This window comes from Neopelma chrysocephalum, unplaced genomic scaffold (assembly GCF_003984885.1).
Source record: "Neopelma chrysocephalum unplaced genomic scaffold, ASM398488v2 Primary Assembly neopelma1_125, whole genome shotgun sequence".
Lineage (NCBI taxonomy): Eukaryota > Metazoa > Chordata > Aves > Passeriformes > Pipridae > Neopelma > Neopelma chrysocephalum.
This window is the reverse complement of record NW_020897787.1, coordinates 2088332-2115867: the sequence shown is the minus strand read 5'-3', so window position 1 is coordinate 2115867 and position 27536 is coordinate 2088332. Positions and strand designations below refer to the sequence as shown.

The following is a 27536-nucleotide window of genomic DNA, read 5'->3' as shown; positions in this document are numbered from 1 at the left end:
AGAGCAGGTTTGCTCTCCTCAGCCTGTAGGAGAGGCAGGATGTGGCACTGAGCTTCAAGGACTGCAGACCATCTTCTCATGTATATTATGCTGCTTCTTACTACTATTAATCTTGCTGTCCTTTCATATTCTTTCCCAAATAGAGCTCCAACTACAGCAAACCAGGTACCACACATCCTGCTGCTTCTCCAGCTGTTCCAAAGCAGTTTAATCTACACAAGCTGCTTATATAGACAAATTCATATCATTGCTTCTCTCCTAGAAAGAAACTAATTCTTTTCCACCCATGGCATGAGCCAACAAAGGTAACAACAGGGTTAAGGCCTCAATTATCCTATGCTTGGGGGTCTGCCACGGAATTCCAGACACAAATCTTCAAAAGCAGTAGTTGAAAACCACAGAATTATATTTTTAAAGCTATTTATGATATTCACTTTTATTTTTTACTTCGTCAGGAAGCCAAAGTTCCAGGAAGCAATACCACCTTGTCCTCCTCCTTTTGGTCATCAGACAGGTCATCACAGGTTTCTCAAGCCAGGAAGGCACACAGCCTGCAGACACCTCTTATAATTACTGCAAGATTTCAAGGGAGAAAAATGGAAGGTACTCTTCAAGTTTATTGCACCCTTCCATTCAACAAAACATAGCAAAGTACTTCAAAATTCATTATAATCCTCCAGAATTACATAAAGGGACTGGAAATTTTGAGCTTTAGTGAGTTAAAACTTACAGCTAATTTCCTGCATAAAAATAAGTTTGTTTAGCATTGTTCAGCTGCAGGTAGAACATGACATGCAGAAACAGAGCAACAGTTGTCGTGGTTTGTGTGTCCAGAGACAATTTGTGGAGCAGAGAAAACAGAGATCATGACTCAGGACTGGGACAAAACTGTCTGAAAGATGAAACTTCCCTATTATTTCTTTCTGTGGCTCATTTTAATTGGGACCAGGTCTTTGTGTGACAAAGTAAACAATACTTAACTATAAGTTTTAATTCTTCCTAGGAAAGAATGCAAACATCCAACATCCAACCTTCTGCCAAGACAAAGATCTGTCCAAGCCATGCCACTTGAGCATTTTATGACTACTTTTGTTTAATTATTTCTTAGATGGGAGCTTGCAACCCCAGATTATTTGCATGCTTTCCAGCTATGGTATCTACAGCTTCTAATTCAGGTAATACATTAAGCATAAAAGGCAAGACCATAGCTCAGGCCATCTAAATGTCACAGCAATCAAGTCACAGCTTTTATCTTCAAAAGCACAATTTGTTTTAATAAGAAAGTGTTGAAATATGCAGAGCACTCCATAAATAAGCTACTTGAAGTTAGTGTTGTATAAGATAAAGCACCCCAGTCTAGCAACATAAGAATTTCAGAGTTTCTGGACTTACTTTACTACTACTTTATGTGTCAGGAAAAGTGCTATATAAAGAAACACTTACTGAGATAAAATGAGTTCTCACCTTTATATTAATCTGTATGAAAGAGGCCACTAGCTATTAAAACTAACAAAATAACGCAAAAAAAATGCATATCTTGCAAAACATTTTAGCATTTGTTAGCACAGATTATTCACGAGTCTGGCTTTAAGCAAAAAGAAAACTCTGAATATTAGTAATGCAAAAAATCTCTACTCTGTCAACCTTTTACCTACATTTCCAGCACGATTACAATGGTGCCTCACACTCCTCACAGGCTGCTTGCTATCAGCTCAGCTCACAGAGCAAGTCATGACAGCCTGAAAGACAAGGTTGAACATACTTTCCAAACTCTATGTTTTAATTAATGCCATCAGTGCAGTATTTCCCAAAGTCTTGATTTAAGCCCAAGCTCCCTCTCAGTGTTCTATACCTCCCCCACTCCCACTTCCCTCTGTTTCAAGGACAAACTTTCATTAGCAATGTGATCTTTAGCACTGGCTCTATTGACTGAAATGCATGGCAGTGCTCTATTTACTCAACACTACCTCATTGTTTGGAGTGCAAGCTTAACCATTTGGAGGAAAAGAGCCAATACCTGCAAAATTAAAGCATTTTTTTCTATTGGGTTGTTTTTCAAGTTGTTTTTGCACCCAGGGAGGGTAAAAACGAGAGGAGACATTAAAAGAATGAAGAGACACCTGTTATTCACAATTCAGTTTCCTGCATAATTTTCTCATACTCCTGCCTCTCCATTAAACTTCTGCTGTAAGAATATCATAGGCATTGACTTTCCCAAATAACAGCCTTGAGACCCATGAAATATCTTTTTTTAGATAATAATAATCAAAGTGATTCTTGATCAAACTCTTACAAATACCAGCAAAAGAGAGTAAAAATTTCATAAACTGGCTCTGCTCCGCCTCCTAAATGGGAAGTGTTCCATTTCTTGTACTTTCACAAAAATGTAAAGAAGTGGAATTAGATCCCTAAATCAGCTTGCCTTCAGTCTCTCAGATTCTCCAGTCACAGATTAGGGCAGCAATCCCACGCATCAAGAATTGATTATGAGTGATATAAGGACAAATGGGAGTAAGAAATTATGAAGACTTTAGCAGTTTGCAACTAAGATCCAAATTTACACTTGGCCTTCCAAGGGATTCACACCTGCCCCACACAGAATGAGGACAGTCATTATTTAGATGTTGCTTCCCCTTAGAGAACTACATCCTCTCTTTGAAGTAGCTTCTTGTTTCCAAAGTGATTTATTGGGACTGAAAAGACTTGAAAGGAGTTTAGCTAAATATGAAGCAAGTCACACAGCTTCTTGTGATCAATTCTCACCATCTGAGACTTATACAAAAAGGGGTTTGGTTTCTATTTTCTTTAGTTTCTTTAAGCATATCACAAGAACAGCTGTTTTCTTCTCCTGCATTTAATGTTTACATGGTGCCATTTTACATGCTTTATGTAGCTTTACAATAAGCTAAAGTCCATCCTGTGTAAGTTTAATTCTGTTGTAAGAAATAACACTGGTTGAGACACTCAAGCAAACCCCAAAATTCTGTTACAGTCATTCTTGTGACAACTACATATTTTCCATTTCTAAATCTCACGCATCCCACTCCAACCCAGTAGTATTTGATTCAAGAGGTTTGATGTATTATACACTGTTTTGTGTCTTTCTTAAGCTGAAAAGGAAACTTGAATTAACTTTCAGCTACAATAAGATCTACTTACAAAGCAAAACCTCCCCAGTGGTTTTTGCACTTTTATATTTCAAGTTGCTACTATAGCTCCCTTACTCTTAGTGTAATTCACTGCAACATAATTACTGATCAGGAAAGTAAACATCTTTACAGAAATTATGGCAGAATTCATTTCACACACTGCCAATGTCTACACAACTCATGATAATGTTACAGCACATGCTTAAGTTTCTCTAGAATTAGAACCAGAGAATGGAAACCCCACTAATAAAGTTTTGAATTCAGTAAGAATGATAACACAATTCTAAGACTGTCCTAGACCTCAATTTACAGAACCATTCATTTTAAGATAACAGGTGTTCAAAATCATCACAGAAGCCAAGTTTTTGTAAAAAAAGAATCCAACTGCTTCTTAATCTTAATCTTAAGTTTCTATCCAATATTTTTGTGCTAACACAATATCCATTTCTCAACACCTCGTGTGCCTCTCTGCCCAGTGCAGCTCTACAGACACAGGTAGCAGGTGGAAAGAGAAACTAAAATATTTTGCAATGGAAGTTTGGGAGAAGTGGCAGCATCGATTTTGGTTCTTGTTCTGTTTTGTCACTCATCACAAGGGGTGAGCATTTGAATTTCAATTTCCAATACCTTTTGCATAATATTTTACAACTCATATGTACCTTCACAGCATATGGATTTAATGAGTGAGGGACAAATTAGTAAAGCAGTTGTTTATAAATAAAGCAAAACAGAGGCTACTGTATAGAAGTATACTGGAGTAAGTTGTGAACTGTTTAAAGAATATCAACACAAATTTATCAAAGCAAAGCACTGAAAAATGGTTTGTAGAGCAAACATGACTTCTGATTAAGTGTTCTCTTAGGACACACGTGAGGTTGTCTTTTAGAGTATCAATATTTGCCCCCTTTTATTGAAATAAAGGCATAACTAACAGAAGCTGATCATGAAGGAACACAACATGATGTCTCTGAAGGTTTTATGCAAAGCAGCAACCATTATAAGTAAAAAGCTTTTCCAGAGCAGGTAGGAAATGGCAAAGACATGAATATGAGGAGGAGGCAGAATTACTGTTTATGTTTCTAATTAAGAGATATAAAAAAGTTTCAATTTTAACCATAGAAACTATAAAATAAACAGGGCTGACATTATGTTAAAGAAAAATTAATCTTCAATCAGCATTTTCAGTTTTGGCCCCAACACTGCTTTGCTAGCAAGATCCATTCTGGCATCTGGGCATCAGTCTCACATGTACCTGTTCTGCAAAGAAGTGCTGCAACATGTTCACATGCTGACAGAGATGTTGCCCTCATTTGGCAGTGCTCAGGTACCCAGAAACTTCTGCATGTAACTTAAGGGTTCTGGTTTTTAAAAAGGGGGGGAAAAAAAATCAAGTAAACCAACACAGGAGTTGAAGAACTGTGCAGCCCTTTCAAATGAAAGGAAGAGGGAACAGCACAGCTTTGCAGACAATCCAGAGCAGCCACACAAAGTTTTCTAGGCAGGTCACAGTAAGAACACGGAGAAGAACTGCAGGGATGCTTACTGTCAAAATAGTAGAATACAAATCAGAGAATCATTTGGGTTGGAAGATATTCAAGGTCACTGAGTTCAACCATTAACCTGACACTGCCAAGTCGACCACCAAACTATGTCTCTAAGTGCCACATCTATGTGGCATATCCTCTATGATTAATTTATTCCTCGGCCACTTTTGAAAACCCCAACAATAATTCATTAACACATTTCCCATGATTTTTTCAGTAGCTACTTACAGCAAGTTAGAGGAAAGAAGTTCAAAGTCTTTAGAGGATCATGCAATCCAGCAATCTTTGTATTAAAATGCTTCTACTTTCTGTTTTGCTGTCTTAAAGAAAAAGACTTAAAAGAAAAAGCTACAAGTACAATTTTAAGATGAATTCCAGTAGTCAGAATTATAGCTGTGAGAACATCCAGATGTGCCAGTGACAGTTCTCAAACCCTGCACAACATGACTCTGTGTGAAGACAGGCAGTTCAAGCCATTCTGGACAGATCATAGTAAAGCTGGTGTGTCTGTACATGCTAATCCACTCAGACTTGGTAATTTAATGTTACTGTTCAACTATCACAAAAAGTAGCAACATCCACTATCATAAATTCTACTCATACTTATCCTCAAACCACTGGGCCAAATTATTCACTTCAAATGAATATTGGCACTTCAAATTTTAAGAGAAGGTAGCCAGCTAGCCAAGACTAGGACATTTTTATGCCTGCAAAGAAAAGAATACGCAGCTTTAGACAAATTAATTTATCTAATTCTCTGTTCGTTCTGAAGTGAAATGAACCTAAATATAGGAACAAAGCAAGGGAACCTTCCTATTCCCTAGAGGGAATACTTGAGGAATTCAGATAAAAGTACTGCAGCCTTCAGAAAAGGTAAGGTTGCTGCTTTTCTGCAAAACCTAACAGAACAAAAATACTGCCAATAACAAATGCATTCACATGATCTACACATGTACATTCATTTATATGTATGTCTAATACACATAACAGAGGAACTGTTTCTGCTCTCAACTCTTCTCTGTTTCTGAGGGAGCAGATTTGAATGTTTCAATAATAATGTCCTAGAAGCTGGGTAGCACTGGGATTTGTAAATGAAAACAGAGTTTACCTATACCATCAACAACAGAATTATAACTAGGTTTCTGAAATGAGAGTTAGCCATCCATTTTCAGTGCTAAAAAAAAAATCTATGCTGTAACAGCCTACAGCTACAGGAAGCATCAGCACATCCTTAATTTCCAACAGAAAATATTGATGATATTCCAATATTAGGTATCAAACATCATTTATCTACAAAAATAGGAGGCTATTAGATGTCAATACATAATAACAACTCCACATAAGGCCACATGCACACAGAACACTCAGCTCTCCTATAGGAGCAGGAGTTTTTTATCACGTACCTGCCCTGACAACCTGAAGGCCACCTTGTGACTATCAGGAAATCCTCATCCCTCACTGCTGATACCAAACCAAGGCCACAGTTTCACCACACAAATGGCTTGGTGGCCTGCATATCTTAAAATATTCCTCTCCTTTCACCCACACCTTAGTGCTATGGCTGTCCTCAGAAAAACTGCCTAATCTGCCAGGCTGTGGATCAAACAGAACTCTCTGAACCAGACCTGGTTTAACTCAGAACAAGGCCCTGCTCCAGTGCAATCTGCAGCCCAAAAGCTTTTGTATTGTCCTCATGCAGCGAGGTGAGTCCATGCAGCAGCACCCACCCAAGGGAAAGGTGCCACTCCAGTTCCCATCCAACTGCAGGGTGAGATCCCAGTGCGGGGGCAGAGACACCTTGAGCTGGTATCACCCTCAAACATGTTGGGTCATGCAAACACAACCAAGGGTGGAGTCTCATGGCACTGAGCTTGGACAGCAAAGCAGTTGCTCCCACCCCACCTGCTCATCTCAGTGATCCTGTTTACAGCACAGCTTCACAAAGAGTTTTACTGACACAACAAAAAGATCACAAAGTGTGGTGGAGGGGCAGGAAAGAAGCAGCTTCACTGCTGAAGCCAAATCTTGTGAAACTACACCCCAAGTATCATTTGTAGAAAGAACAGCCTGTCTGGTAACACTTGCCAAAGGTTTGCCAAGCACCTGCTCCAGAACATCAGAACTCAGACCCAGCAAATTTTCCAAAATACAGACTCTGTTAAGGGTTTTATTGAGATGATGCAGTCACCAAATAATCTGAAGTTGCAGAACCAACCCTGAGACACAAAAAAATAAAATAAAAAAAAAAAATCACCCTGCATTTTCCTTTTTTCTGCAGTTTGAAGACTGAAAGGTGTATTAAAAATATACTCCAAAAATCATTTTTGCAAAATGAAGGTGTGACAACCGGCAGGGGAGCCAAGAAAGCTTTCTGCTAGCACTTTGTGAAGAAGAGGCTGCAGAACAAGTTTCTCTTAAAAAAAAAAAGTTGTAACCGGTTTATCAGGTTAGAGGAATTTACTGGTTCTTCCACCTCTCCCCCCATCCCATTTGTTTCCAAATGCTCATTTAACCAGCTTGTTTCTTGCTGCATGTGTTGAAAATAAACTGCACCTGCAGCTCAGCTGGATGATCAATAGGCATCCAAACACACTTTAGAGAACTGGTAATTTGCTATCACCTGCTGAAATGGCAACCACTCTATTTTAAATCTGTGCATTGTTTAGGGGAGGGGGGGAAGAAAAGGCCCAGCTTTGTCTTTCTCTATTTAAGAACATGAATCGAAATAATCATTCATATATTGGATTCAATGTACAGTGTGATGAAAGATCAGCAAAATTAGGACTGTGTTTTAAGTAAACTTTAATACTTAAATGTCAATCCATAGATGAAATCCGGATGCTTTCAATAGGTCCAAAAGCAAACCCAGCTCTCACTTGAGAACCTCTCCCTTCTTATGTGTATCGTTCAAAGTAAGATGGTAATTACAGCTAAATACTTCAGACAGCTCTCCAAAATTATTAGCTTTTCCTAGACTTAGCCTTTGTCAGGAAGACATGCAAATATTGCCTTGCAAAAGGAAAGTAACCTGTCTGAAGGCAAGTCATGCTGATTCAGCCAGGCTTTCTGCATGCGAAAGATTAAGAAATCCACAACACTTTCAACTTCATATGCAATCTTTAACTTAGAACCCCCATGGCTAAAATCAGAGAAGCACATGAGGATGTCAGCTTTTTAATGACAGAGTAATGGGGCTGAGAGAAAGGCAAAGTTCATTTTGGTTTTGCTCTTTAAAAGCAAGCCCTCATTTCTGCAAGGTTTCAGAGAGCAACCGAAAATAATTGTTCCCCCTTAAAAGCTTGGAAATTGAGAAACTATAAAGCTACAGCAGTTAATTAGAAAAAACATAAGTAATGTGCTAAATAAGCCAGTGCTGTGATTTGAGGATCTGAACAATGAAACCTAGCAAGACTGTAACAGTAATGCAGGAAGAAAATTCTTCCCTTTGGTGAGTGGTGTAGCTAATGCATGTTTAGAGGCTTCCTCACAGGCTCGAGACAGTTCCAAATACACACTTAAACAAGAGACCTCCCACTTACTTTGTTAAATAAAAATCCTCACATTTTTCTACTCAGTAGTATTCTGCAACTGCAATACATCTCAGTCAGCAGCACTAAGTTCACCATTACTGGTCCAACATCAGAGATAAGTTATTAGTGCCATTTTGAACTAAATACTTCAAGCAGGCTGCTTCTAAAGGGCACACATTTTATGATTTCAGGTAATTATCTCCCCAATGTTTGTATGTACTCACCTCCCCACCCCAAGCATAGCTATCACAACATTGCACATCACCTATCAGAAAATACAGATGGATCCCATAAATGCAGTAGTATCTATGGAATGAAATGCTTGTTACCCTGGACAAGTACAGTATTTAAAAACTTGCAGCAAAACATATAGAACATACACTGCAGCAAACATCATGGTTGTTTGGGGGCACTGTGTTTCAGAACCTCACTTTGTAAAATTACACAGCAAAAACATACTGATGAGGAATCCTATTTTAGAATATTTCTTAAGACAAACTCAAGTAACAAGCTGTGCCAGATGTAACACTTGAAGAATATGAAGTACAATTGAAAACATACATCATTTGTGGAAGTGCTTTCTTAAAAGCAGAGTAAAGACTTAACCACAGGTTCCAGGCCTTTGGTAGACTCCATCATTGCTGGAAAGTGAACTAAATAGCAAAAGAAGGCGGCTTTCTGTGGTCAGTGGAAAAACTCCAGACCCACAGCAGCTGATCTACTGTTTACCAGCTCCCAATCACTGAATCAGAACCACAGAATGCTCCAGGCTGACAGAGACCTCTGAAGCACAGATAAAAGTTGCAACAGGTTTGTGCTTAGTGATTCTCACTTCCCTCTAGATGTAAAGACTGGGAACCCAAGGCAAAAGCCAGAAGTAGGCACTGAAACTTTCATTTCCATGACTGAGATATGTGCTAAAGTGAGCAATTTCCAGCTGCATGAGCAATTTTCTACTACAATGCAAGCAGGGTGTGAAAAGCTAATTTCATACACTCTACAACATTATCTCAAATCAAGGTACCAGTCTACTTCCTTTTCCTCCTCCTTTTCAAACAACCACTTCACCCACCTGCACTTTTGCTAATCAAAATGCTTAACTGACAAAGAAAAATAAATCCATATGTGTTGACAAATACCTGACTCATCCTTAAAATACATAATGCAATTGAAATATTTAATGGTCCCATCTTCAAAAATGCAGAAAAGGATCTATTACAGAATATAGAGGTTTTCTTTTTGCCACCATTGCAAGCAGGAGGTTGAATTAATTCTCTCCTAACTCCCAGATGGAGACAGGACACATGGAGGGGAAGAGAGAATAGTTTAAGTAAGGTGTGTTCCAGAAGACCTATGATGGAACTAGCCACATCACAACTGGCACCCAACAATTAACAGCAAAATCATTATTTAGTTGCATAGATATGCAAACAAAAAGGAAAAAAATTGTTGTTTTTCAAGAGTCTCTACCCACCTACACACAAAGGTAGTATTTCCTTTTATTTGCTAAAGCAGACCCACCTACAGTGCAATTTACGGCAATAAGATACAATCTTTCATAAAGTATCAGTATAATTAAAGTGTGTCTGTTATAAAGGTAAATAGAGTGTACTAAGCTAAGCTGTTCCAGATGTCTTTAGTGCAAGATCTGGGACAAGATCAAACCTGCAGCTGCACATTTTCTCAGGGGTTATTATAGAGCTTAAAAAAAAAAATCACCTCTTGGTCTTGGACCTCATCAAAACCAGTGCAAGTAGAACAAATGCCACCTGCAGCTAATGCTGGCAGATTCTGAGACACGTACAAGTTACATGTTCAAAGACACTCACTACAAAGTGTAGCGTTAACCATTCCAGTATCAAAGAGGGTTTAGGACCAAGTCTGCCAAGTTACCTGTGTCACCAGAAGTTACAGCAACACGAACCTGTTCTACTGCCTAAGCAAGTTTCTTGCTGAAACACACCTACGATGATTCAGACAAGGTGTGGAAAGCCAGGTTTGTGTGTTACAGAAAAATGCACTATTGTATTTTTCCATTCAAGCACATTTTGTGTATAAAAAAGACAGTCAAAGCAAGCAAACTTTCAGGAACTCCATATGTATACACTATTGGCATTAAATTATTATAAGTAACTTCAGTCTTCTTGAGATGTATCATACAAACTTACAGATTTACTGTCTTAGTGGGACATTAAAGGAGCAAAAGAGCAAAATTACAGAAGTCATAGGGAAAAAAACCTTAATCACTTTATAATCCACTAATTAAGCTCATCTGGAAAAGAGTGATACACAACAAGTACAGCTGATGTTATATGAAAATGTCATTTTGAAGATTTCAACTAACTTTTAAAAATAACAAATGAGGAAAAAGTCAAGTTTTTTAATACCCATTATAGCAGTGAACCTGTAGATTAAAACATATCACGTGAATTTTGAAACTTTGATTAGCATTGCTATATTAAGTAGTATCCTTACCAGCCTACTTTTTAAGGCTTAAGAGAAATTTAGAGTAAAAGTAGACCCATCAAAATAACCAGAAGTCAGATCTTCCAAGGACTTACAGCATCAGCTCAAATACTCTGGTATTGTACAAAACTCTTTCAGAATTATGGGGTTCTCATTTCAAATGGTTCGGGTCCCTTTTGGGTTAGCTTTAAAACAAGCATGGAAACTTCCTAGTGAGTTCCAAGTGAAAGGCAAAATTAAAGCCTGTTTCTGTTTTCCAATCCGTTAAATGTGGTTGGCAGGTCTCACCCCGAAGAGCCCCTGCTCCCAAGGGCAGCACCTCACCTGTTGAAGAACCCGGTCCAGCGGTTCTGCTTTGCTCAGTCCCTCTGGCGTTAAGGCACTGACTTCGCGACACTGCTCACTTAAGTCCAAGTTGTCTGCTTTCACCAGGGATTTGTGTAGTGTCCCTACCTAAAACATTTAAGAAATTATGGACAAAAGTGAGGACCAACGGCATGAGCTCTTTCAAAGGCCGCGCTGGGCCTGCAGAGCGATCAGAGAGGAGCAGGGGCCGGGAGAGGAGCAGGGGCCGCCCCACAACACCCAGAACAGCGTTTGCCTGTTTCACAAATGGGACCCTTCGGCCTCGCTTCCTCTCCCTCCCACCCGCGAGAGCCACCCGCTCTGCTCTGGGGGGTCCGCGCCCGTTTCCAGGGGGTGCCTTTTGCAGTTAGCACCCATTTTTGCGGGAGTTGTTAATTGCAAAGGGAAGATCGCTTAATGTTAAGGCAGTTTCATTAATCTATTAAGGAAATTGATAGTCCTGTTTGTTTTATCAAAGCCCTTCATCTCTAGGGGGCTCTTGTCTATGATAGGGCTTTTTTAGGGGGGAAGGAAACTGGGGATGACTTTTAGATCGGCCTAAGAATTGAAATAAGTCAATATTCTCTTAAAAGGTATCTAAATACTGGTTAAAAAGAAAGAAAGAAAGAAAAAAAAAGGCTCCCGCAGCAGGCCGCAAAGGGTCCAGTGGTTGCCGTGAGCCCGCTCCCAGGGAAGCGTGCATGCTTGGAGCCACCCGGGGCAGCTTTTTGTTTTAAAGCTTCGGAAGCCCGTAGACATCCTCGAAGCTACGCACGTTTTAAGGCGGACGGGGCAGTGAGGGGTGGGAAGCGACCAGACTTTCTTTAAAAGTTACTTCTTCCCTTCAGACGGAACAAAAAGGACCTTGCGGGGTGGGCGCCCCGGGCAGGGATTGAGCCCCGGGCACGGCCCCGCGCCCTCCCCTCCCTCGGTGCGTTCGTGAGCTGAACAATCGGCTCCGGGCAGGCGGCGAGGGCCGGGGCTGCCCCTCGCCCCGCGCCCGGGGAACGCGCCCCCGGCTCGGATGTCGAAGCCATACCTTCTTGCTGTGTAGATCCACAACTTGCCACACCAAGAGAATTAGTTCCCTCTCATCCGAACCCAGTTTAGCCCCATATGCACCAGCTGTTGCCCCAAACAACACCACCAAAGAGTCACTGTGCGAAGCCGTCATGACCACAGGGGGAAACAACTACAATCAAAAGCAGAGGTCAAAAAAAAAAAGAGAGAAAAAAAAGAAAAAGAAAGACACACTGACAAACAAAACAAAAAAAACCCCACAAGGCTCACCCCCAACCTCCAAGTAATCAAAGGGGAAAGGAGCAAACGAGGAGTCACAATATCAAGAGGAAAGAAAGAGCTCTTTAAGGAGGTAGGGTGTTTGAGGAAAAAAACATGGAGAAAGCAAGCTCACATCTCTACCTGTTCCCGGTGCTCTCCTTCCCGGGGCTGATTGGGAGGTGGAATTAGCAAGCTGTGGGTTTCTTTCCCTCTGACATCATGGCAGAAGCTCAGCCTAGCCTTGGTGGTTTTTTTTTCCTCTCCTTTTTTTTTTCTTCCCCTTCCCCTCTCCTGAGTTACCTGCCCTTGGTGCAGCTCATGTGACTGGAGTCAATCTCCCAAAGGGACAAGGCCATTGGGCCTCTGAAAAAGGTGTAGGAGGGACGGAGGGAGAATCAACGCCTGGCTAATCTGGCCTGATTGGTTTTTGAGGGAGATCAGAGGAGAACTCCCTTTCTCTCTCTTTAATTCTGCCTGCAGGAAGTGCCTCTACCTGCTTTCAGTTCTGCGCGCTCCGGCCCCTCGTGCGGGGGATACGGGGCTCTGAGCACCCGCACCCGGCCCATTGCCTTGGCAAAGCTCAGGAATACACGCGAGGAGTTGCTAAAACACAGTTTATGACTTAGCATTGAAATCCACGAAACAGAAGCCTCTACCTGCTCCTAATTAATTTCCTTTTGTGCACGTTGCTACGTGTGTATCCAGCGGCCCATGCCAACGTTAATGTATAATAAGAGTGTAGTATTCTACAAGGATTTTAAGGGCTATTACAGACAGAAAGTACTTTGTATTTTAGGCCCTATTCTCTAGTTTGTAAAGGTGGGTCCTAGGAAAATATTTTTTTGTTTGTTTTGAGAGAGGGTGTACGTAGGAAGTTTTGCAAAACAGCAACATAAAGTCCTGCATTTTCTACCCTACAACTGCTCAGTAAGGAACCAGCTCCTGGGTATTAACTGCAGACCAAGCTGGACAGCTTCTCTCTATGCCTCTCTCCTGTTTCACAGGTGAGAATCCACAATGGGAAATCACCACCCAGTTTAGCTGCTACAAAACACTCTGCTAAGCATTTCTGCTCGGCAGCAGCAGTGATATTTGTAACACTGCAGACTGAGACAATTTTCAGAGGTATTGTCAAACTCAAATTTCTTTTAAAGCAGAAAAGAAAATTAAAACGCCTCTAAACTGTTTCAACAGTTGTTATTTTTCTTATTGCCACCACTGAGGAGCTACTGATGATTTTTAAAGGCTAGATGCTGCTAGTTAGACTAGTAATAGTATTTTTTTTTGCTTAATTAAATCTTCAGTTTGTACTCCAATATTAGTGTTGTGTTGAAATACCATTTTCAGTGAATGAAAAATCATCCTGCTATTTAGCTACTGATGTCTATCATGGGAAAATGCAGAGTTGGACATTTAACTGAATAGCTGATAGCTTTAATTAGTAAAACACATTTTCTCATCTTCTTTTAACATGCTAATTTTATAATTGGTTAATTATAACAGTTATTGTGGACCTCCTTCAGCAAACACTGATTCACATGCTAACACCATCAGTAAGACTAATTCCATTTATTTCAATGAAAATAAACTACATTTCAAGGACGCTGTCTCATGTGAAGTACCTTAGAAGTTATGTATTAGAAGCATTTACCTGACAGAGGCCATGCAGGAACCTCTGCAGAGCACAGGTGTATCTCACTGAACATTACAAGAGAGTTGTTAAACACCTCTCAGCTGTTGTCTCTGCAGCTCACATGTGCAGCTGCCTGAGAAGCAATTCTGAAGATATTTCATTGGTACAGAAAGGGCAAATTCCCAAACACTCAGAGATGAAAACTTTAATCTGTAATATGGATTTATATACTCAAAATGTTTTCAGCATTATATTTTCTGGCATTGCTGAATTTATGCAACAGCTATATTTTCCTCTGTCAATACATTTCTAGAAGTTGTCAGTAGAATAAAAACCCACCTATATTCTTTTTGGTTACTTATATCCTTTGGATATAGTGGTAATGAAACAGCATAGCAGCCTGATCATTGAGTATGGGATGATTCTTATCCCAAAAGTCTGTAATAAGAACCATAAAAATCCATTGACTGCAAGTGTGAGAACTGTTCCTCTTCCCCCGAGCTGTTCCACTCCTCCCAGACACACTTATCTCGTGGGGTGCTGGAGGGGAGGCAGTGTTTGTACACAGACCTGTAAACACAGATTTTACCTGCAGTTATAGTCACAGAAAAAACTGTCCCCATCTGTTGCAATTTAGCTGCCTTCATAAGGGTGTCATTTTGTAGCCCTAATGTGTATTTCACACATAATGGGATTATAATCAGCAGATTTCTATAGAAGATCATACACATGATAAATTCTTGCCCAGGTTGACATATATGATCCCAGGCTCCAGTGAACTGGCACAGAGAATGCCAGCACATAGGCACTTGTCTTTTAGGATCTATGTGAAAGAAAAGTATTGTAATTCACTTAGAGCAACATGTCAGATTAAAGAAGTCCTCCTCAGATCAGTGTCAAAGATCCTTGAAATCTTATTTGAAATCTGTGCACAGTATCAAGGCTAGTGAGCTCAAAAGCTTCCATACTTTTCACAATTATATTAGCTCATCTCATAAAATGTAGACCCTCTTCCTAAAAAACCCATCTGGTTTCTACTATCTTGATTCACATAATTCTACTGTTATTAATTTATCTAAACTATTCTAAAATGTTTAAAAGAAAAATTTAAATAAATGCTGGCCTTCCTGGGATATCAAACGTTTTAAAATGTCAGATTAGGGTTTCTCATTCACCTTCTATCCACAACCTTCCATCTCTCTGCCCTGAGTTATACGTCTCTGCAATGATATTAAAAAATCTGAAGGAATGACATGGCCTGTCTCCACAGAACAGCAACAGGATCCACTTCCTGAAAAACATGTGGGATAAGCCCCTGTACAGTGAGCATAGCAAAGTTAATTTGTAACCAAGATCTTGCTGAAATAAAGAGTTATTGCTCACCTTTAGCTTTAATCCTGGCAGGCATATTTGTACAGGTACTTGTTTGTAGGCTCCATACAAGGATAACGTCTCATAAATATAACTGGGTGGAGAATAAAAGTTTTTAAGATGGACATTCATTGTTATGCAAGCTCAGCACTGTGGATATTTTGTTTGTTTCTTATTAATCAAGCAACTAAGAATAGAAAATAGATCACAGATCACATGAGAACACTGAGCAAACTCATTAAATGCATTGTGAGTGCAATGGATAAATCCGCAGTTGCGTTTTCACTCTCAATATCCACACTACACTGTTTCATAAGATGAGGAGAGGAGGGAAGGGAAGGAAAAAGACCACTACCTCTTTTACCTATATTACATTATTATTAAAAATTCCTGTGGACTGAATGTCCTAATCACTGAAGTCCTTTTGTTAAAGCCGAATATGAGACTTGGAGACACGGGATCTGGAGTAATATCCTAGATGCATTCAGATCTACAGAAATACTTCAATTACCTTCAGGGAAGCTAAAAGTCTGTTCCAAACTTGTATGATATTGAGAAGTTATTTGTCCTTATGAATATTTTACTCATCAGTTAAAAGGAAAAAAATATGATGATGTTTAACCCTGTAAATGGTTTGACATGTCCTGAGAAAAGTGACTTAACTTTGAAGATGGATCTGACTTCAGAATTGGCTGTGCTGGCAGGGCAGAGAGTTTGGACCCAAAGACATCCAGAGCTCTCTTCTAGACGAATTTTTGTTGTGATTCTGAGAAACAGAGAGACTAAATTAAATATGGAGCCTTGGTGTTTATCTGCACAATAGGGGTAGTAGTAAACTCTCTGCATGCCTCAGCAGCTCCAAAGTGAACTGGCACAGGAAGTAAAAGATCTGTGAGTGATCTGTAAGCAAATGTGAGAAGACATTTAGACTTCATATCAACTCAGTCCTTGGCTCCTGGGTTGGATTATAAGCAACTGCAGCAATATTTTCTGAAGGAGGAGCTTACTGTAACTCCTGAAACATAAACCCACATGTAAAAAACTTTCTGGCATCCTTTCTTCAACAGCAAATGAGTGGGAAAAGGCATGGGAGAAACTGCTTAACAGTGTTCTTTGATTCCTGTCTAGATATTTGGAGAGATCTGATTTTTTTGGTCTGACAGGTAGGTCTGTCATTCTTACAATGCAATGTAGAAGCCTTGAAATATTTTCCATCAAGATATCCACAGAAGCTTGGCAATATGCAAAAGAGCTTCAGAAAGGTGGTTCTGATGGATTACTACCTTGCAGATACTAACACCATCAAGCCATACTGAAAGCACTGACTTAGATTCCTGTATCAGTTGGAATTTAATTGACTATTGACTTAAATTAAAACATAAAACTTGTGACTAGACAAATAAAAATGGAATTACTTCCCCTAATATTTTACATAGCTTCTCTCCTTTATGGGATGACAATCGATCTAGTGTTTTAATCCTACAAAGGTTTTATACATGCTCAGCTCCCATTGGATATAGGTGTGTGCTGTTTAGCCAAATTTCTCTATATTACAGGTATCAGGCTTTTCAAAATCTATGCATTTACTCTTCTACCAGATTTATGGGCAGATCAAACATACATGCATATGTTTGTAGTGTCTTTTATACATATTACTATAGATTTACATTAAAGTTAACAGTTTCTAACAAAGACACAGTGAATTTCCATTTTTTTGATTGGAAATAATGCTGTCCTTCAAATAAGTTACTAGATGGTTTTCTGGAGTTAGAATAATTGAAATGATTCCTGATGTGAACCTCTGCAAGTCCTCCTGTCCAACACTGTGTCCAACACTATTGCCAGGATTTTGTTCTGCTGTGTCTTGAAAACCCCCACGGGTGACCTGTTCCAGTGCTGCACTACATTGCTGAGGAGAAACTTTCTCCCAGTTGCCAATCTGATCTCACTGTCAAATTTTTAAATAATTCACTGCAACTAGTTGAGACAGGATCTTTAAGCTGTGGTAAATTAGACAAGCCATGTGATACAATTTCTGTTACCTAATGAGATGAATATGCAAGTGCTTCCTGACCCTTTCAGTCTACCTTACCTGTGATAAAACACTGACTTTGTGTGAAGCTTTATTGCCCTTCAATCTGTCTAAAAAAATTTTCATTGCAATTGGTTACTTTTTTTACTTGTCTCAGGTGTAATATGAAAATGGAAATTCAATGGAAAGCATTGTTACTGTGGCAGGTTTTTAGGCAAATCGATATTCAGCCTTAGATCAAAACACTTCTATTACTGACACATTCTCTCTTTGTCCATTGAAAGGATACAGCATTTTACAAGACTGTCAGTGCAGCAACAGTAAAAAACAGTAAAAAACTAATAGTAAAAAATTTGCTTTTTAATGATAAGACTAATCTAGTGAGTTGTTTGCTGCATAAGCTATAAAGGAAAAAAGCTCCACTACCACTATCCTTGCCACCATCATTATCACCCCAGTGAAAAGAGTAAATACATAAGTTGGTAACACAATCTACTGCAATAGCTAAAAGCCAAAATGCTGCCTGTTATTCACTAGTATTTACATACAATTAAGTAGAATCATCTTCTTACTTTGTAAGCAATAAGATTTAAAATTATTTCACGTGTTTAATAAAGTTCAACAGGATAAAATTATATCCTCTTGTGAAAAGATCAAGAGGTTAACTTGTGATAATGAAAAATGGGAATGACCTGATGTCTACATGAAGCATGTAATTTGGGCCATTTTATACTTTGTGTTGAACAGATCAACTCAGAGACTTCCAGTCACAGGAGTAGCAGGACAGGTAACTCAGTAGTCCTTTAACTGTTTAGCAAAGGATTTTTGCACTCCTCCTTCACACTCCTCCTGCAATGCATGGATGATATGCAGCCCACTGTATTCCCACACCCAAATGCACTCACACTGCACAGCCAGAGAGTTCTCAGAAGTTCACTGAAACACAAGACCACTGATGGTTTAAAGTGAGACAGCTACAGCCACCTGGAACATAGGACATCCAACTCCAGTCACCTTGCATGGAAACAGAAAAACAGTTAGACAACAGGAGAAATGTAAATGCCATTATCTACATCAAAGGATCTGCATGCTCTACACTACTCTCACTTACTGAGAGCTGGTAATCAATGCTGCAATACAGCAATGATGAAAGAATGGATCAGCAACTAAATACAAAGGACTGTACTCTGGAAGTCCAAATTACTCCATGGAAAACAACTATATAAATTACACAATTAATGATGAATTTATGCACGTTACATTTTCTCAAGCTTTACTGACAATTGGCCTCATGACATTATCTTGGCAGAAATTATGAATCTCTGGCTATTTATTCAGATTGTACCACAAGCTCTCAGCTGACACATAAAACCTTGATAAAAAAGGAGGGTGTGTTCCTATAATATTTAATTCCCATTTGATTTAGCTGCTCTGACATTTAACCTGTTTCTTCATCAGGATTTAATTAAACTTATTGTACATACAGATATGCTAATACACATCTTTTTCTCACCACAGTATAAACAGAAGTAAAATATAAATGCAAAATTTAAGCAAAACTTAAACACCTGTTGAAGTACTTATGTTTAAAAACATTTCATCAGAGTATTGTATAATAAATTATGAATGCAATTATGTGCATCCAAAATAGACATGACAGGACCTATCATTCAATGATTTCCTGATCTTCCATCTTGATTATGTTTATTTTGCTCCACTTCACTTCTACCACCAACTGTTACATCCGTGGGATCTGACAGGGGAATTTCAAATACACTCTGGGTCCTATTCTGTCCCATTAAAAGGATGGAATAATCTCCTCAAAGAAGCAGGCCTCTGACACAACTTTTTTTTTGTATTTCTCTTTTCACTGTCTTTTTCTTGAAAGTACATGGTCTTTCAAAAGTCTTGTTACTACCAGACTCTAGAAGAACTATTATGCCAATTTCTAGGAAGATTAGATGAGTTTATTTTCTACTCTGCCATCTGTAGCTTGACAAGACAACTACAGTTTTTGCAAAGATATCTCATTTTTTTCTAGAGCACCTCTACGTGTAATTGCTTGCATGCAAGACTCTAGTTTACACTGAACTGTATTTTACAGTTGCAGTCACATCAACAGAATCATCAGATTCTCACTCAAATATATTCCCTTGTTCCATTCAACAAATCCTCTCTTCACTTTAACCTCTGAGCACGCTTGAACAAAGATCTTTCTTCCTTTTGCCTGATGTTCACCCTGGATGCTGTGGAGTGTACAGTGGCAGTGAGACAGAAGTAGTGTCCTTACAGATACATTGTACAGTCAGTAACTGTGACAGAAAGAAGACAGATTGCTCCCGTTAGCATACTGTAGAAATTTTAAATTTAAGATGCCATATGATTCACTTCAGTGCATTTATCACTTAATAGCTTTATAAACAGAGATAATAACTAAGCACATGGCAAGCAGGTGCAATTCCCTTCCTAATAAGTTGGAGTTGTGATAATACACTGTGACAGAGCTGTTTCATAAGTGCCAGTACTACCTCACCCCCTTTCCACAACCCTCTGCTCATGTGGCACACCCTTGTTTGACAGGAAATGTCACCTTGTGTTCAGTCATTCCTTGTTTTCCTCAAGTAATTATTTCAACCACACTGTGACATAGTTAAGGTAAGATTTTACCTTTTCTAGGTTCAAAGATATGGTGGTGAGGAAAAGAAAAAGAGCCCTGGGGCAGACACAAGAGAGAGTGGCCTGGCACATTCTGGGAGTGTCCACCAGTGACTACAGCGAATGCACTGATAAAGCTCTGGGTGAAGTAGTTGTCTGGGACATAACTTGAACTTTTAACTCCTCCTTTCCATACTCTAGTGCTTTGCTTTGTGTGAGCAGGGAGTCTGAGGAGTCCAATCTACTCCTTCATTATTTCTCAGATAAATAAAATCTTAGTATCCACTGTAAGCAAACATATCCCCACTGAGGAAATGGGAATAGTTAGAAGCTGGTTGAGGCTGCCACATATGACAAACTGTGTTCTAAAGCTGTAGGTTTCATAATGAACTCTGTTTGACATAAATATAAATTTCAGGCATTCTTTGTTCATCCAACTTCAGCTACTCATTCTCATCCCACCTTTGGCTTTTGGACCCTCTGATTCTTCAGCACTACTATTTGTGGGGTTCACTCTGAATCAATATTTGATATTCTGAAGTATTCCTTAAGGTGGACTCATTCCCTCATTTGGTTCAGTGGTTGGTTCCACAAAGTTATCCTGGCAAAGCAAGACAGTGACTCACGGGCCAACAAGAGGGGCACTTCTGCCTCCCAGTCTGGTGGATCCCTGGCTTTGGGCACAGCAGGCTTTGGGCACAGCAGGCTTTGGGCACAGCAGGCTTTGGGCACGGCAGGCTCTCCTGGGGCAGCTACTGCCCAACTCCTGCAGCTGCCACTGAAGGCAATCAGGCTGCGATCACCGGTGAGTCACGATGGGCAGCATTTTACACCTACTTTGTACAGACATAAACACTGAGATGTGAGATCAGGTCTTTCTGTCTCTCAAAACCAGATTGCTGTCTATGTATGCAGGAATCCCGGTCAGAGAGGATATCTCTAGCAGCCTTTTGCCATGTAGATTGCTGGAGAAGGGAATACTGTCTATAAATTAAATTCTTGCCAGTTAGATCAAAGTACCAGCAATCTGCTTTGCCTTGTGCAAGAGTAGAACTTTTCCTGGTTGACTTCTGGCAAGAACACATAACTTCCCCTGGGAAAGACAAGGCAAAAGGACTCAGTAATAAAGGGTGGAGATTTTATTCAGGATTATGGGTTCTGCTCTGTATCTCTCAGTGTAAGACGAGCCATTCTGTCAGGGTAATGTGATTTTTAAGAAATGATACAGGGCTTTTCTTCTTATTTAGTACTATATTTGTAATAACGTTAATGTGTAAATGTCTCTTTTTCTCACAACACGTCCTACAAAAATTACCTTAAAAAACATTTGATATTTTTCATTGGTATCAAAAGCATGAGACTTATAAATCCAAACCTTGTGAACCTGTTTGGTTTAGGGGAACAAGGTGGAGCCCACCACCTTCAATCAAAGATTAGCTGCTTTAATCAAAGAGATGTGAACAGCTTGCATTCTCAGCTTTTGATTTCCACAAAGCCTGTTTGTTTTACTTAAGGCTAGTTTACCACGCCCCTGCTACCAGGGAATTGCTGGCGAGCTAAGCCACACCTTTAGGAACATACTTAGCACTTCCTGCTCAGCGTAGCCTTAAAAGCAGTCTCCTCCACTCCAGAGAGATAATTGGAGGTTAAAAAAGCCAAACATCTACATCTTAAGATCTTGGCTGGCTGGCAAAGCCAGTGCACGTCCCCTGACTGTGTGCTTTGTTAAACAGTTCACACAAGGTCTGGGGGAAGTGTTTACCGCGAGAGGCATCTTGCAAAAGTGTTCCTTTCAAAAGTGTTCCATGCTTAGGAGGCTGAAAATATCTTTCCTACCCTTTCATCCCTTTGGATCCAGCGCTTCCATTGGTGGCTGCTTTGTGACTACAAGCAAATGAATTGGTGGGTTCCTCTCAAATCCCTCGGGCTGATACATTTGCTGTAGGCTGCCTGGTAGCTCCAGCAGAGAGGATAAGGTTTCATTATTCGTAAAATATGTAAACAACCCTCTCGGTGCTCTGAGGCAGCATCATGGTATAATTGGTAGATCACTTGTACCCTCCTTTTTCTGCTTCATCTGTAATTTAAATTACTGTGTCAAAAGATTTCTCAGTCCCAATGGTGATCAGTATTTACATAAATCTCAGGAAGTTGTGTTTGTTACTTGGGTTTTTTACTACAATATGCTTAAAGAAACAATTTTTAAACACACACACATTCAGTACTATAAGAAAACAGAAAGCACAGAACTCATTGCTGAAACTTCAGCTGCCTAAAGATGCCTAATGCACACCTATCAGTACCAGGGACCATCATTCCCACAGTTTCACGGATTTCCCCTTCTACTCTTCTCTCTGATTCAAGATATAAAACTATCTTTTGTTTTATTGTCACTGCACACTGCAGATGGGACTTCAGGTTACCACTAAGTATTTCTTACAGGTTCTGTAACATACTACAAATGGTAGTAGCTTCTAAGGCTTCAGTGGACAGTCAGGCTGATTAATAAGGTACAGTTACTAGCACAGCAGTGAGGTGGAGTAGGAGTGAGTAATTGTATTCTGTTGGAACTTATTCAGAATCCTCCAGCTCATGGGCATGAAAGTGTTTTGTAAGCACAGCAATTAAAAGAAAAGACAGAAATTATTAGCATTTTTGTATGTTTCCTTCAGAATTTCTATAAAGAGGAAAATATTTACAGGTAAGTATAGAAAGTTAAAAATTTGGAATCAGTTACTCCATTGTTACTTTTGCTTTTCCGAGAAGGAATCCTGCAGTACACATTAGAGGGATGTGGACTCAAAGGCAGGGATACATGTCAAGCAGTACAAGTTGGTTGCACAGGCCTAAAAGAAGTACAGGAGCCAACAAATACCTTTGAGGATGCCTCTTCATTGCTTCTAAGGACCAGCAGTCTCCACAACAGTGACAGGATATTACTGGGGGGCAGAGAAGGAGGTTGTGAGCAAATACATAATGAAACAAAACTAGTGGGTGTAAAATACCCCCCAGTTTCATTAGTTTGCACAGTTTATCTATAGCAGTAATACAAACAGCCTGGGCAACTGGGGTGGAGGAATGTATTCCACAGCTCTGCAGAGATTTCTTCTGAAGCAACACCCTTCTGCTGGGATTAGCTGCCTTACTCAAGACTGGGGTCAGAGGGATTTACAAAACCACTCTATACACTCACTCAGAGTCATACAGTAACTTCTTCATTGTTGTGTGGACAATAAGCTCCATAAGATAGACATGTTTTTGTCTCCTGTAGAAGAGAAAACATCCCTTTCTTAAAAGAAATCCTAAGGGAGGGGTATATGTGGATTAAGCAGGCAGGATTACACAGTCTCAGCCAAAAAAAAGTAGTGTATGACAACTGACACAAAGTGTTAAGTCCCTTTCAGGAAAAGGGACTTTCAGGTCCACAGTTTCTGGTTCCTGGCCAACAAATATTCATTGTCAAGTAATGCTATTTAATATAAAATGTGCTTTTCAGTCTTTGTTTGCCTTTCCACAATACAATAAAGGTTAGATGACAAAAAAACATGAATCACATTTTAACAGGGAACTTGGCTTGGCATTGGGCATGATGGTTTGTGCAAGGTCTTAGGAATACTGAAATAAAGGATATGTATTGGAATGCTCCTAAACTCATAAAGCCACGGTTGCTACCTTCATTTTTAATATGAAACAAGAAAATGTATGTATCAAGATATTGTAATGTATCAAGAAAGGTTAGTATGGGAATGATACATCGAAGAGTTCATTGGATCCACTGTCCTTAAGTGAGACAAAACACAGTAATTTCAAGAGCATTGTTTACACACGAAGGAAAAATCAGAGGTCAAGGATCTATTTGTTTAATTTCTTTAGCCCTTTAGAGGATAAAGAATCAAAATCTAAAGGTTCAGTTTCCCAATCTATTCCCTAGATAAAAATACATCTTATTTAAAACAAGGTAAAGTTAATGTTCGAATAGTAAGCTCATCAAAAGACACAATCCCATATTATAGACAAATATGAGTGTATATCTACATGCACATATACATAACTCCTTTGTTATACATTCTTTTTCATTCCTCACCTTTCTGTTCCCTCAGAGTTTTCAAGTTTGGGCCAAAGGGAGACACTTGATCTGTTCCCTTTTAGCATCTCTGACTTCCCTAATCTTCCTTTAGTTTCTATTTTTCTATGTTTTCTCTCAAGTATCTGAAAATGCAGAGTATTAGCTGAGTATGTAGCAACACAGAATGATCAAATGTCTGCAGAGATCACAAGTTTCCCACACCAGTATTACAAGTATAAACCGAATGCATATTTCACACATAATTCACAACACTTACTGCTGTCTCCCCCTGCCCCCAGCAAAAGGAAAGGACACCTCAAAGAAAAACTGCCTTGATAGTGTGAATTCACATCTGCTGTAAGGCCATGGTACATTTAATTTCATATTTGATTTGAATGTGACTCGCTCACTTTTCTACCAGCAGCACATACAACCTTTTGGGGGAACAACTGCTTAGGAGAGACATGTGCCTTCCACAGAAATTATTCTTTATGATGCCTTTCCTCCACCCTCCCAGCAGTGCCTTCATGTTTAAGCAGCTTCACTCTGAAGTTACTATACCTATGCAACTGTTGCTCATTGTGTAGCTCTTAATAACTGCTTTCCATCTGGATAATGCTGTTGTCACGTACTCTGCATAAGGCTACACCTTAAAAACCTAATAAAATGAAGTTCATGTCAGAACAGCAAGAACTACTTCTGAACTGCCTGACTGAAAGCAATTTTTTTTCAAATGTTTGTTATGAAGAACAAGTCCTGCATAGGAGGGAATGTAGAGTCACTTCCCTTTTATTTCCTCATTACTCTTTCCTCTGTGGAAGGAATTTTTCCCCATTACCCCTTCCTCCTTCCTACACATGCCACCATATGGCCACAGTGGCAGTCCCTGTGTCTCAGTCTGATATCCTTGACACAATAAAAGGCATAGCTGACAGAATTCTCTGTGAGGATTCAGAAACTCAGGATGTCTGCTCACACTTGAAAATAGCATGAAATTGTATTTTAGCCACAATTCAAAAGACATCTTCTCAACAGGGCCTTTGGAAGGGGATGAGGATCTGCTATGATTGATTAAGAACACAGAAAACAATTCTGTGTATTTCAAATCAACTCCAGTGGCAGCTTTAGACCGAGGCTGGATCATGACTGAATTTTTCTTAGGGCATGCAAAGATTTCAGATGTGATGTAAACCACACTCCTGCAAAAGATCTTGTATTTCTTAGCATTCACACAGTTTCTCAAGAAGTTTCCTTGGGACATGACAGATGTCAGTTGTGAATGCAACATCCATCACAGAGTTAACTTCTTGTATTCAAATTCAACTGCTGCTTCCTGCTAACCAAACTCAATAAAAGTCAGCAAATAAAAGACTCCAGTGGGCCTTGTAAAAACTCATTTACTAATCCTGAATAGAACATGGGTGAATTCCTGTTAAAAGTTAAAGCAAAACCTTTATTGCCATTATTTTTACATCAATGAGCTATATTGTACTTCCTGGACTCTGGATCCATTCTGAATAAAGAATGCAGTGCCAGTGTCATATTCCATGTATCCAACTCCTTTGCACTATTCAGATGCATTTCATTCCACCACAGGAAGCTGTGCAGTGTATGCAGGTTTTAAGGACATTTGTACTATTTGCCTTCATTTTCATTTTGAACATTTCACAACTGTGTCTTTTGCCCATGGCTAAAGGGTAGGATTATATGAATGGACCAGCATTGCCATTTAACCTGCAGAAGGTGCCACACTGGCTCTGGGATGCAGTGCAGGATGCTCAGATGCTGCATTGGTTGGGCCATTAACTATGACCCTGCTGTAGGAGATGCTCTGGAAGATGACCCAGCACCCACAGCAGTGCTCTGCAGTGCCTGGCTCACTCACCTGAAATCAAATGCTGTGCTAGCAACTGAAGCAACAGCCCAGATGAAGTTACTCCTGTGTACTCACTCAAAAATTAATCCTAACTTGTATGTTGTTCAGGAAATAGCAGAAGTAACATTAAGCTGTACCTCAACTACTTCTATGGTTGGACCACTGTGCTGATCAAACAGCAGTCAGATTTACAAAGTCAGTCTTACATGACTAACTTCATGTGAAAAGATTCTTGCTTTTGTTTGTTATAAAAGAAATCTTGCTCACAGTTGCACAACATCCTTTGCCTTCTCTTTCTCTTTGCTTTCTTCAGCTTAATTCTCATAATTCTCCTTAATGTCTTGGGAAGATGACAGTCAAATGTTACTCAATGATTAGACTTTTCCCTTTCCCCCAGATTTGTGTGTTCTTTGGGCCAATTTGAATTTTTTACCCTGGAGAAGAATATCAAAACAAGTAGCTGTATCTAAAATGTACAGTTGGCATGTTCAAACAGTAATAAGTCTCACACTTCTTTTGCACTACAAAGAAAACCACAGGATAATAAACACATCCAATTTTAAATACAAAATATGTATGTTTATATACATATAATAATGACATGTGGGAATCTGATACAAGACTTTCATAATATAGAGGTGATGGAGAGAAGCCTCAAAGAGCCCATGGATAGTCTTTCCCTTTCCCTTTTTAAACAGGCATTTTTCTTTACAGCCCACCCAGAATTAGGTCACCATTAAAAATGTTCTTGGGCAGTCACTGCGTGATACACCCAAGGCAAGAGGACAAACACACTCCTCTTGCACTGCTGTACAGTTTGTCTCTATGAGGCAGAAGGAGAAAAAGAATATTTCAATTTGTTAGAAAAGAAAAAATCTGAGTGTTTTACTTGAATTATCATTAGAAAAAGGAAAATTTACAGTCCATAAGAACATTCAGCAGTTGCAGCCTCTGTTAATAGAAACACTCCATCTTGTACTTAAATGGTAAATGTCCATTTATTTGCTCAGTTTAGCTTTCATCATTACTGCATTAAACCTTTCAGCTGAGCAGGAACAGCATCCTCTGCTTGAATATTTGCCATGATGTCGATCATGGTAGTCAAGCTGTGATCCAGAAGGAAAACACAATTCACAACTTAGCTCTCCTGTGGCCTACACAAAACAAACAATTTTTCATATTTTGTCTGACTTGTAACTAGTTAACACATAACTATGTTCTAAAAGTTGGTCTAGCAGAAGCATTTCAAAGATCTATTCAGCTTTAGGGTAAGGAAAACATTTCCAGAGCTGGTACAGACCAACAGGTCATGTGTGACAGCACCTTCAACAGCCTCAGCAGCATTGCTAAGAGAATGCAGGACTAGGGACTATAAAACTGTTCCATTCATAGCAAGCTGACACACTGCTCTGCCACTTCTCATCCTAGTGGGCATGATGAGATTACTGCAAAACTGGCTGAGGGTATTAAAGTCTCTCTGTATTTGATTTAATTGCATTGTAGTACCAAGAGAAATTTTTAAAACCTTAATATTGAGATGATACCTAAGTCTAAAACTTCAGTGGTTTGGACAGTTATCAGACAACAG

The 27536-nt window shown here is 39.4% G+C and overlaps 1 protein-coding gene and 1 long non-coding RNA gene across 9 annotated transcripts in view; both read right to left on the bottom strand.

The window, feature by feature from the left end:
- Positions 1–12825, bottom strand: part of ESRP2 (epithelial splicing regulatory protein 2) — a 42274-nt gene extending 29449 nt beyond the window's left edge. For all 6 annotated transcript variants that reach the window (XM_027698290.1, XM_027698294.1, XM_027698292.1 and 3 more), the window contains exons 1-3: positions 12457–12825; positions 12074–12226; positions 11014–11142 (exon numbers count right to left, since the gene is read on the bottom strand). In XM_027698290.1, coding sequence (XP_027554091.1) covers positions 11014–11142; positions 12074–12208 — 264 coding nt within the window. In that variant the 5' untranslated portion in view covers positions 12209–12226; positions 12457–12825. The remainder of the gene's footprint in view (positions 1–11013; positions 11143–12073; positions 12227–12456) is intronic.
- Positions 12826–12836: 11 nt separating this feature from the next.
- Positions 12837–24209, bottom strand: LOC113974805. 3 transcript variants are annotated; one of them, XR_003536646.1, is made up of 5 exons: positions 24091–24209; positions 22882–22945; positions 15332–15413; positions 15124–15239; positions 12837–14771 (listed from the first exon to the last, which is right to left on the bottom strand). It is a non-coding gene; the product is annotated as an uncharacterized LOC113974805 (long non-coding RNA). The 3 variants fall into 3 exon arrangements; XR_003536645.1 differs by having other exon boundaries at positions 12837–14518; XR_003536644.1 differs by having other exon boundaries at positions 12837–15239.
- Positions 24210–27536: the final 3327 nt, after the last annotated feature.